The 10,917-nt window shown below is 42.1% G+C and overlaps 1 protein-coding gene across 1 annotated transcript in view; it reads left to right on the forward strand.

Moving 5' to 3' along the window:
• The first annotated feature begins 1,757 nt into the window (after positions 1 to 1,757).
• OLA1 (Obg like ATPase 1) overlaps positions 1,758 to 10,917 on the forward strand; it is a 243,919-nt gene continuing 234,759 nt past the window's right edge. The window contains exon 1 of the mRNA XM_007940699.2: positions 1,758 to 1,858. Coding sequence (XP_007938890.1) covers positions 1,758 to 1,858 — 101 coding nt within the window. The remainder of the gene's footprint in view (positions 1,859 to 10,917) is intronic.

Consider the following 10,917-nt stretch of genomic DNA (forward strand, 5'->3'; position numbering starts at 1 on the left):
GTACGGTTGCAGGCCAGGGGCTGCGCGTGTGCCAGAGACACAGGGCGCACAAGACCGAAGCGGAGCTCTTAGGTCAAGACGCACCACGTGCCAAGAGTGCTAGCAGACGCACACTCCTCGGAAGGCTAGGGCCGGCCCTGGCGCCCGGAGTCTCCGCCCACCCAGCTCCCGCCTCCTCTGGTCCGTCAGGCCAATGGTGGAGGGGGGGGGCGTAAGGGCGCGTGAGGCAGGGCTGGGCGCGGGGGCGGGGCACGCGGCCTGCGCGCAGGTGCCGCCGCCGCCCGGCCCGCCCATTCCGCCGCCGTCGTGCGTGCAGCTCGGCGGAGGGGCTGAGCTTACGCTCTCTCCTCCTTCCTCCCCGCCTCTTGCTGCCGGCAGTACTGGTCTCCTGCTGTCGCCGGGACCCCCGAGTCATCTCCCGTCCCAAGCACGGTGAGGCCCCCTGGGAGCCCACAGGAGCGCTCTCCGCCGGGTCTTCGGCGCCCTGGCCCATTGCCTGGGGACCGCCAGCAGGCCTGGGACGGGTGACTGGGATGGGGCGAGGGAAGCAGGCGGCGTGGGGTGTGTGGATGAATGAGGCGCTCTCGGACTAGGCCGCACGTCCCGGGAGCGGCCCACACCTCACACCGACACGCCCAGGGTAAAAGCCTTCTCCAGAGCCAGGACGGCCAGTGGCCCTGTCCAGAGAGAGAAGGTGTGTTGGTGCCGGGCTACTGCCCACCCCTTGGTAGGAGGCCAAACGACCGGAGAGGCTCTGCTCATGCAGCTGTGCTTCGGAGGCCTGGGGTTAGACTTGGAACAGGTGGGAGAAGGGAACCCAGACAAGGGCATAGCGGGGACCCTTGGGTTCGGGAATATGAGGCTAAATATCAATTCATGAGCAGGGCCCCCACCGTGGCCCCAGGAGGTACAACTCAAGCTACATGACAGGGATAGTTTTGGTTCTCATTTTCTAAACCGTGAGATTGATTAGCAGTCCTCGTGCGTTCAGTTTACAGTAGTAAAAAGGGATAAATTATGCATGGAGGAACTCGGAGCCAGAAATAGCAAGGGACTGAGAAAGTTTTGACTTAACTAAAAAGGGTTAGTGGTTTCATTTATGACTGTAAGTAACCAGATAGTTGATTCCAGAGGTTGCTTATGAGAACTCTTGAGTAATAGGTACAGTGTCAAAGGTGGAGGGGACTTGGTTGGAAGGACTTGATACCTGGCATGTGTTCATCCTTGTGAAAACTGGGGGCTGTAGAGGGAATGAGGGATAATAGATTTCAGGTAATAGAGGAATGGTTTGGTGGGAAGTGACTTGGTTGCTGATGGCTAATGGCTTAGAATGGGTTTTTCTTTGACACTCTTTGTGCCCCTGTTTCCCATTGACCTCATTCATGTAACCATATGCCTTACTTCTTTTACTCTAGAACAACTGTAAATAAAGTGTTTTGTAAACAGTCTGGGTAGAGGATTGGTAGTTAAATTTTAAGTTCATCTTTGATTCTTGGTGCCACATATTGTTAGATCAGTCTTCCCAGGACTTCCCTGGAATGACTGTTTTGATAATCATCAGAATCCTATCTGTTTACCAAACTTTTTGTGGAAAAATAGAATAGATTTAGCTTCGTGTCAGTGTTGGATAGATATATACAGTATATTTTTTTCTTAATCTAAGTTTTTTTAGTGCCTTCCCCATTAATATATGTGATGAAATGTGTTTTTGGTCAATGGAGATATTAAAAGTTTTGTTCATATATTTGACATTTCAGATGCCCCCCAAAAAGGGAGGTGATGGAATTAAACCACCCCCAATCATTGGAAGATTTGGCACCTCCCTGAAAATTGGTATTGTTGGATTACCAAATGTTGGGTAAGTGAACATTAGACTTTTATTCATTTTCATGCTTGGGTAGTGCAAATGGCTTATGCTTGGCTATTAACTAAAGGTTGGTGGTTAGAATTTACAGTGACTCCACAGAAGAAAGGCCTTGTGATCTGCTTTCATACCATTAAAACCAAACCAAACCCATTGCCATTGAGTGGAATTCTGACTCCTAGTGGCCATATAGGACAAAATAGAACTGCCCTATAGGGTTTCTAAGGAGATCTGGTAGCATAGTGCCTAAGGCACTTGACTGCTAACCAGAAGGCTGGTGGTTCAAACCCACCAGCCACTCCTCGGAAGGAAGACTGGGCAATCTACTTCCATAGTGATAGTGCCTTGGAAACCCAAGGAGGGGTTGCTATGAGTTGGGTCCAGCTTGATGGCACATAACAACAACATAGGGTTTCCAAGGATGTAAATCTTACAGAAGCCTTCTGCCTCATATTTCTCAAACTGCTGATCTTTCAGTTAGCAGTCAGGCACTTAATCACTGCACCACTAGGGTGCCTTCCCTAATATTGCAGCGATTGAAAACCCTCTGGGGTACAGTTCTACTCTGACAGAAATGGGGTTGCCAAGAGTTGGAATTGACTTGGTGGAAATGGGTTTGGTTTGTTTGGTTTTGTGGAAATAGAAACTCAGAAGGTAGTTAAAATTTAAATTGAAAAGAAGCTAGGAAGCTGGAATATTAATATGTTGTAAAACTAGGTTTCGTTTAGATGTATTTTATTTTTGGTTTTCTACAGATACTGAGGAGCCTTTATGGTGCAGTGGTTAAAGTGATTGGCTGCTAACCAAAAGGCCAGCAGTTTGAACCTCCTGCTCTGTGGGAGAAAGATGTGGCAGTTGGCTTCCATAAAGATTACAGCCTTGGAAACCCTATGTGGCAGTTCTGCTCTGCCCCATGGGATAACTATGTTTGGAATCCACTCAATGGCAATGTGTTTGGTTTGAGTTAGGCGCATAGTTACAGTGTTGAAACAAGTTATATTGTTTGTTTGCTAATCTCAGGAAACAGCAATGAGAGTTAAAGTATAAAGTTGAACAGGACCATCTGTGTTTGCTTGAAAACACTGTTGGGAGACACCATAGTATTGAAAATCTGTGTATCTACAATTTAAATATCCAAACTCTGCTTTTTAAATATTTACTCTTCTATTATAATACTTACTTTTTACTGTCGTTTACTAGTAAAGTAACACTTACTAAAATGTAAAATGTCTCAAAAGTGAATAGACTGTATTAATGGGTAGTAGATTCAGTATGGATTTATTAAGGTGATTGAAGCTATTTTGGGACATAGCTTTAGACTTTTGGATTGGTGGCAGGTATGACAACCATGTTCTTCCATGTGTTCCTTGGAAACTCAGTTATAGAAGTTCCTTAATGAATGAAGTATGGTATAACCAAGTAAGACAGTTCTTAAAATTCTTGTAATGTAAAACATGAACAAGTTTGGCATTCCTACTATCAGTCTGTATGCTCTGTTTGTCTACATTGTACATACAGACAAGCTGTGCCTCAAACTTCCAGGTAGCCTTAGGACTGCTAGGAATGACACACATACACCCACTGGCATCAACCATTCTATGGATGCTACATTCAGCTGTGATTGAGCCAGACACATGAGACAACACAGTGTTGGCAAAGTGAAAGCCATTATTATTTATAGAAAGCAAACAGCAAATAACGACAGATTCCCAAAGGGGAATGCTTGCCCTTCCCTAAATTACCCATGTCCAGTCTTATGTCATTGGACAGGCACACTGTGGTTCAAGTCAGATGCTGTGTGTCACTGCTGCTTCAGCTGCCACTACACTGCTGCAGGTGGGGCTGCTCAGGACCTTCATGGCTCCTGAGGCTTTTGCTCTGCTACTGGGCCTCAGTGGTCTCTGCTGCTGGCTCCTGCTATACTACCCAGGCCTGTGAGGCTCTCTTGCCATGATGCTGTCTGGGCCCATACTGTCCAGGGCAGGGAGGTGTGCAGCCCCTGCATGGGACACACACAGGCCTCTCTTGTCCTGCATAAGCAAGTGTTAATTAACAGTTCTTTTAGCTCTGCTGGCAAGCCTCCTGCCCAGAATAGCCCAGCTGTGCCCAACTGTAGGACGATCCTTACACAGGATCCTCTAAGACAACCCCTGCACTGTGTATACTCAGGCCTCTGTCCTGCACGGGCAAGCTCTCTTAGCTCTGTAGACAAGCCTCCTGCCTGCAGATGCTTAGCTTTTGTTCTGTGGCTTAGCAAGTTGGCCACTGCTGTCTCATGATGTCTTTAGTGTTATAGATCTCTCTTCTGGGTCTAGGGATTCTCAGTTCAGAGACTCCAGGTCCAAAGGATGTGCTCTGCTCCAGACTCTTCTTGGTGGTAGTGAGGTCCCCCTGAACCTCTATGGGATTGGGTCTTTTATAAGCCTACTCCTGGTCCATTTTAGGAGCTCTGGTGGTGTAGTGGATAAGGCATCTGGCTGCTAATCAGAAGGCTGGTGGTTCAAACTTACCAGCTGCTCCACGGGGGGAAGATGAGGCAATTTACGTCCGTAAAGATATACAACCTTGGACCCAATGGGGGTTACTATGAGTCAGAATTGAATTGATGTCAGTGTTCCCCCCCCCCCCGGTCAGTTTTAAGGTCGGCTTCTTCCAGTAGGACCCCGAACTGGACAGTCCCTTCAGTAGACCATAAGCTATTTAGTTTGCATAGTAAGCTGACCAATCCCCTTGGGGACCATAAGTCATTCAGTTTGCATAGTAAATTGACCAATCCCTTGTAAGATCATTTTGGGAGAGTTAGAAGACCATGACTAGAAAGGCCATATAAAAGCAGTTCACTGCACCACACAGTCTTTCCTGGAGCTGGAGAGGTTTGCATTTTGAAGGAGTTTCCTGCTGTGATATAGGCTGCTTGCAAAGTAAGACTAAGTAGAGAGTGGCAATATAAGCAAAACAAATAATTAAGCAAAGTACTGTAAGGTGCTGTCAATACACTTGAAAGCAAGATATGATCATTATGTATGTAGTGAGCTTTATTGCACTAGTAAGCACGACATAGATTTTAGATATTAGCATACTTCTCTTATTTCAGAACCACTGCAATCAATGCAACTTGACTTTAAATGTACTGCTTTAAAATGGCCATCTTAAGAAGCATTTCCTATTTAAGTTTTTTAGCAATAGAGCATCATAAAGTCTGTGTATATGAATATAACTTTAAAATATTTGATTATCTAGCATAAATGCTCTGTTTTTAAATTAAATATCTCCTCTCCTGTTTTTACTGAGGTGTCATTTGCAAACAATGAAATTACCTTCTTTCAGGGAGACGGTTTGATGAGTTCTAGTAATTGTGTTTCATTTACATACTCCTTTGTACAAAATGATTTTACCCTACCCAACTGTATCAGATAGGGTTCTTTGTAAGCAACACATGTTTTGACTATTTTAAGCAAGAAAAGGGGATTATTGGAAGAATAGAACTGAAAGAGGAGCTGAAGAACCAGGTCTCAGGAAGGACTGGAAAAGGGATGCTGGCAGAGATGAGTCCATGTGGAGCTCGAATACCTGAACTTCTGGGTGTTTCTCATTGCCCATCGCCTCTTCCGTGATTTAAATCCTTAGTGAGAGAACCTGCCTAGATGTGTCTAACTCTCGATAGCCCCACAAAACATTGAGAGATAGTTCTCTAAAGGATAGTCTGCTGGGCAAAAGTAAAAAACCATCAAAATAATCTCTTGGTTTTGAGAGAGCTGGGCAAATAAGGTTTGCTTTTCAGTATATATAAGACTGCTTTTCTAGAAACTTATATTTATAGCTAATATGTGTTGGATACTATTAACGCCAGTTACTAGTCTTATCACTTTATATGTATTATCTAATTCAATCAGCTGTTTAACATTCCCCACAATAGAATTTAAATTCTACTTGGGTAAGGATTTTGTTGTTCTTATTTATTGTAAACAGTTCTAGCACCTAGAATAATGTTGGGGAAATATTACATACTTAGTAATTGTTTGTGGGAGAAATGAATAGGATAGTGTTTTGTCCCTTGATGTGTAGGTTTAATGATAAGGAGACATGCCTAATGACCACTTTTAATGAAGAAGAAGAGAAAGTATACCAAACTAGGAGGATGAAGATTTGGTTTCTAGTTCTGTTCTGCCTTTTCTTACCTAACTGACCTCTTAGGCCACTTCTCTTGGGCCACACCGTATTATTGTTGGTGTGAGGTTTGGAAATTGTTGGAGAAAGTATTTTTTAATGTTCCAGTGGATGCCTCTTGGCTGGTGGTTCAAACCACCAGCCACTCTTCAGAAGGAAGTCTGGGCAGTCTACTTCCATAGAGATAAAGCCTCAGAAACCCAAGGCAGGGTCTCTGTGAGCTGGAACTGACTCAACGGCAGTGAGTTTTTTGGTTTTTGGATACCTCTTATTGTGGTAGTTGGTATTAGGTTAAAGAGTGTTAGAAAACACCAAATAACTGTGGCTTAAACCAAGGCTTCTTTTTTTCACGTAAAAGTGGGAATTTTGTGGTCATAGATTTGTACAGTGGCTCTACTTTATGGAGTCCCCAGGAACTCAAGCTCCTTCCAGATCACAGCTCCATAATCTTTAGATTGTGGTCCTTATCCTTAGTTTTAAAGTGTCCTGTGAATTCCAGATAGCTGGTTATCTGAAAGGTCAGAGGGCCAAAGGACTTGACTAGCAGTCTTTTAGGGGTTTAGCCACGGCATACTATGACTTACATCCCTTTGCCTAGATGTAAGGAGGCTAGGAAGTATAGTCTTTATTTTGATGGCCATATATTCAGTTAAATCAGTTACCATGGAAGAAGCCAAGAATGGATATTGGGGGACAACTAGTGTACTCTGCTTTAAACACTCAGGAGCTGCCCAAGGGATTAATTGGGTTGCTTAGCTGATTCCTTTTGGAGCATGCTTTAGTTGTTTCCACATCTTGCCTTCTCTCAGTTTGCCAGAGATCAATCAGAGCTATTGTAGACGGAAACAGTTGTAGGAAATGCTAAAAAAATCACAAGACAGCTATGATTGATATTTTTGTCACTGCAGAGGAAACCGCTCCAAAAGTTCATTTGTTAAAACAACAGCAATTTATTTCTCATGATTCTGCTGGCTGGGTCTTCTGTTGGGTGAATCATGTGGGTGCATTCAGCTGGTGGCTAGTTAGGACTGCAGAGTCTAAGGTGACCATACCTGGGGCCTTATCAGAAGTGTGTGGGCACTTTTGTTCTTTACCTGGCCTCTCTCTCCACTTGATTTGTAGACCACACTCCTTTATAGTATGATGGCTGGTGCCCAAGAAAGTAGTATGGAAATGGCACAGCCTCACTTCTGCCACGTTCTTTTAGTCAAAGCAAGTTGTGATACCAGTCCACAGACAGGAGGGAGGGGAAAGAAATTCAAGTCTTGATGGGAAGTGGCAAAAATGTGTGTCCACCTTTAATCCACTATAGTCAGCTCTTTTCCTAATATGATTTGTGTGAACCCCATGTATTCTCTAGAGAAGTCTTCCTGGCTGATTCTTAGCCCACTTCTTGTTCTTATTTTAGAGGCTCTATTTGATTGCTTAAAGTAACTCACTGTAGGAAGATTATTCTCTAGGCTGCAGAAATTGGTGGTCAGAGCATTTTCATTCCAAATTGCTGATAAGGTTAAGCTGAAGAGTCAGAGTCTTAGGCCTGCTCAGTGGATAGGTTAATGAGATTTTTAAATACCTTTTTAGGTATTCTTTATTAGGTGCTCAGTAATTAGCTTATTTTAATGATTATTTTAATATTTTTTATGCTGATCAGATTTTTCCTGATGTTTTATGATAAAACATTACAAGTGCAGAAAAAAATTTAATATATAATAAAATAAATTTTAATGAAGACCAAACCAAACTCACTGCCATTAAGTTGATTCTGACTCATAGTGACCCCTTTTGGGTTTCTGAGGTGGTAAATCTTGACGGAAGTAGATCATGCAGTCTTCCTTCTGCGGAGTGGCTGGTTGATTTGAACTGCCAACCTTCTGGTCAGCAGTCAAATGTCTTAGGTACTATGCCATCAGAACTCCTTAAAGTAAAATTTATATACAATAATTGTGTGTGTGTGTGTGTGTGTGTGTGTATATATATATATATAATATAATATAATATAAATACTGTTTTATATGCAATGGTGTTTATTATATCCTGGAAGTAAATTATATTTTGTTTTTATAATTATAAATTCTTAACATAAATGTCAGGAGCTCTGGTAGTGTAGTGCCTAAGGCACTTGACTGCTAACCAGAAGGCTGGCGGTTCAAACCCACCAGCCACTCCTCAGAAGGAAGGTTGGGCAATCTACTTGCATAGTGATACTGCCTTGGAAACCCAAGGAGGGGTTGCTGTGAGTCAGGTCCGACTCGACGGCACATAACAACAACATAAATGTCATTTGCTTATAACAATTAAAATTAATTTTAGTTATTTGAAAAGACTGCTTCTATGAACCAGTTTGAAATTGATATGGAAATGAAGATACAAGGTGGTACAAACTGTGTTTTTTTTTTTTTAATCTTTTGTTGTGGTGGAAACATACACAACAAGACATTCACCAACAGAACAACTTCCCCTTTTACAACACAGTGACATTGATGACATTTTTCATGTTGTGCCACTATTATTGCTGTCTTTTCCAAAATATTCTACCACCATTGGTATAAGCTCAGTGCCCCGTAAACAAAAATTTCCTGTTTCCTCCTCCCTCCTACCCCTGGTAACAATTAATATTTGGGATATGTGTGTGTATGTGTGTGTGTATTCCCCTCCCCCCAGCCTATCTAAGAACTTAGCCTCCCCTCTTCCCTCCCATCCCTGGTAACCAACAAAGAAAGTTTCCTTCTGTGTATAAACTTCTCCTTGACATTTTATAATAGTGGACTAATAACAATATTTGTCCTTCTGTGATTGACTTATTTCATTCAGCATAATGTCCTCCAAGTTCATCCATGTTATACAATGTTTGCAGATTCTACGTTATTCTTTAGGGTTGTAGTGTATTCCATTGTGTGTATGTACCACAGTTTGTTTCTCAATTTCTCGGTTTATGGGCACTTAGGTTGTTTCCATCTTTTTGCTGTTGTGAATAGTGCTGTGAGGAACAAGGGTGTGCATATATCTGTTCATGTGCTGGCTCTCACTTCTTTAGGATATATACCTAGTAATGGGATTGCTGGGTCAAATGCTATTTCTATTTCCAAATTTTTAAGGAATTGCCGTACTGATTTCCACAGTGGTGGTATCATTTTACAGTCCCACCAGCAGTGTATGAGAGTTTCAGTGTCTCCACATCCTTGCCAGCTTTGTTATTTTCTGTCTTGTTGAACTTTGGTATTAATGTTGGGGTGAAATGGTATCTCATGGTTGTTTTGATTTGCATCTCTCTAATGGCTAATGATTGCGAACGTTTCTTCATGTGTTTGTTGGCTGCCTGAATATCTTCTCTGGTGAATTGTCTTTTCATGTCTTCTGCCCGTTTTTGAATTGGATTGTTTGTCTTTTTGATTTTGAGGTATTGGAGTTTTCTGTACATTTTAGTGATAAGTCATTTGATAAGTCCCAATCTGTAGGTTGTCTTTTCACTCTTTTGGAGAAGTCTTTTGATGCACATAAGATTTTATTTTTAGAATGTTCCAATCATCTAATTTATCTCCTGCTGTTTGTACATCTTGGGTAATGCTTGATAGTCTGTTTATGGCATAAATTAGGGCCCCTAAGCTTGCCCCTATTTTTTCTTTGATAAACTTTATAGTTTTAGGTTTCACATTTAAGTTTTATTAATCCATTTGGAGTTAGTTTTTGTGTATGGTGTGAGGTATGGATCTTGTTTCATTTTTCTGCAAATGGATATCCAGTTTTGCGAGCACCATTTGTGAGACAGTCTCTTCTCCATTTAATGGATTTGGCCCTTCGTCAAAGATCAACTGACAGTAGCTCAATGGATCTATTTCTAGGTTCTCAATACTGCTCCACTGGTCTATGTGTCTGTTGTTGTACCAGTATCAGGCCATTTTGACAACTGTGGCTGTGTAATAGGTTTTGAGATCCGGGAATGTGAGACCTCCTACTTTGTTGTTCTTCAATAGTGTTTTGCTTATCCAAGGTCTCTTTGCTTTGCATATAAAATTAGTGATTGGCTTTTCCATATCCTTAAAGAATGTTGATAGGATCTGGATTGGGATTGCATTGAATGTATAGATTGCTTTGGGTAGTATTGACATTTTCACAATGTTCAATTTTCCTGTCCACAAGCATGGTATGTTCTTCCATTTATGTAGATCTCTTATGGTTTCTTGTAGTGTTTTGTAGTATTCTTTCTACAGGTCTTTTGTGTCCCTAATGAGATTTATTACCAAGTATTTAATTTTTTTGGTAGCTACTGTAAATGGTATTTATTTCCTTTTCAGCAATCTTTTTGCTGGTGTAGAGGAATCCAACTGATTTTTGTATGTTGGTCTTGTATCCTGTCACAATGCTAAATCTCTCAATTAGTTCTTGTAGTTTTTTTTGCTGAGTCTCTTGGGTTTTCTAGATATAGGATCATATCATCAGCACATAGGGATAGATTGACTTCTTCCTTACCAATTTGGATTCCTTTAATTTTCCTTTCTTGCCTTATTGACCTGGCTAGGACTTCCAACACAATGTTGAATAGAAATGACAACAGAGGGCATCCCTGTCTGGTTCCTATTTGCAAGGGGAATGGTTTCAGTCTCTCTCCATTGAGAATAATGTTGACTGTTGGTTTTGCATTTATGCCCTTTATTATGTTGAGGCATTTCCCTTCTATTCCTGTTTTGCTGAGAGTTTTTGACAGGAATGGGTGTTGTTGTTGTTGTTGTTAAGTGCCGTCAAGTCGTTTCCGACTCATAGCGACCCCATGCACAGCAGAACGAAACACTGCCCGATTCCGCACCAGCCCCACAATCCCTGCTATACTTGAGCCCATCATCGCAGCCACCGTATCAATCCATCTCCTTGAAGGCCTCCCCCTCTTTCGT

The sequence above is a fragment of the Orycteropus afer genome, unplaced genomic scaffold (assembly GCF_000298275.1).
Source record: "Orycteropus afer afer isolate SDZICR_OR568_19922 unplaced genomic scaffold, OryAfe1.0 scaffold00001, whole genome shotgun sequence".
NCBI classification, from domain to species: Eukaryota; Metazoa; Chordata; class Mammalia; order Tubulidentata; family Orycteropodidae; genus Orycteropus; species Orycteropus afer.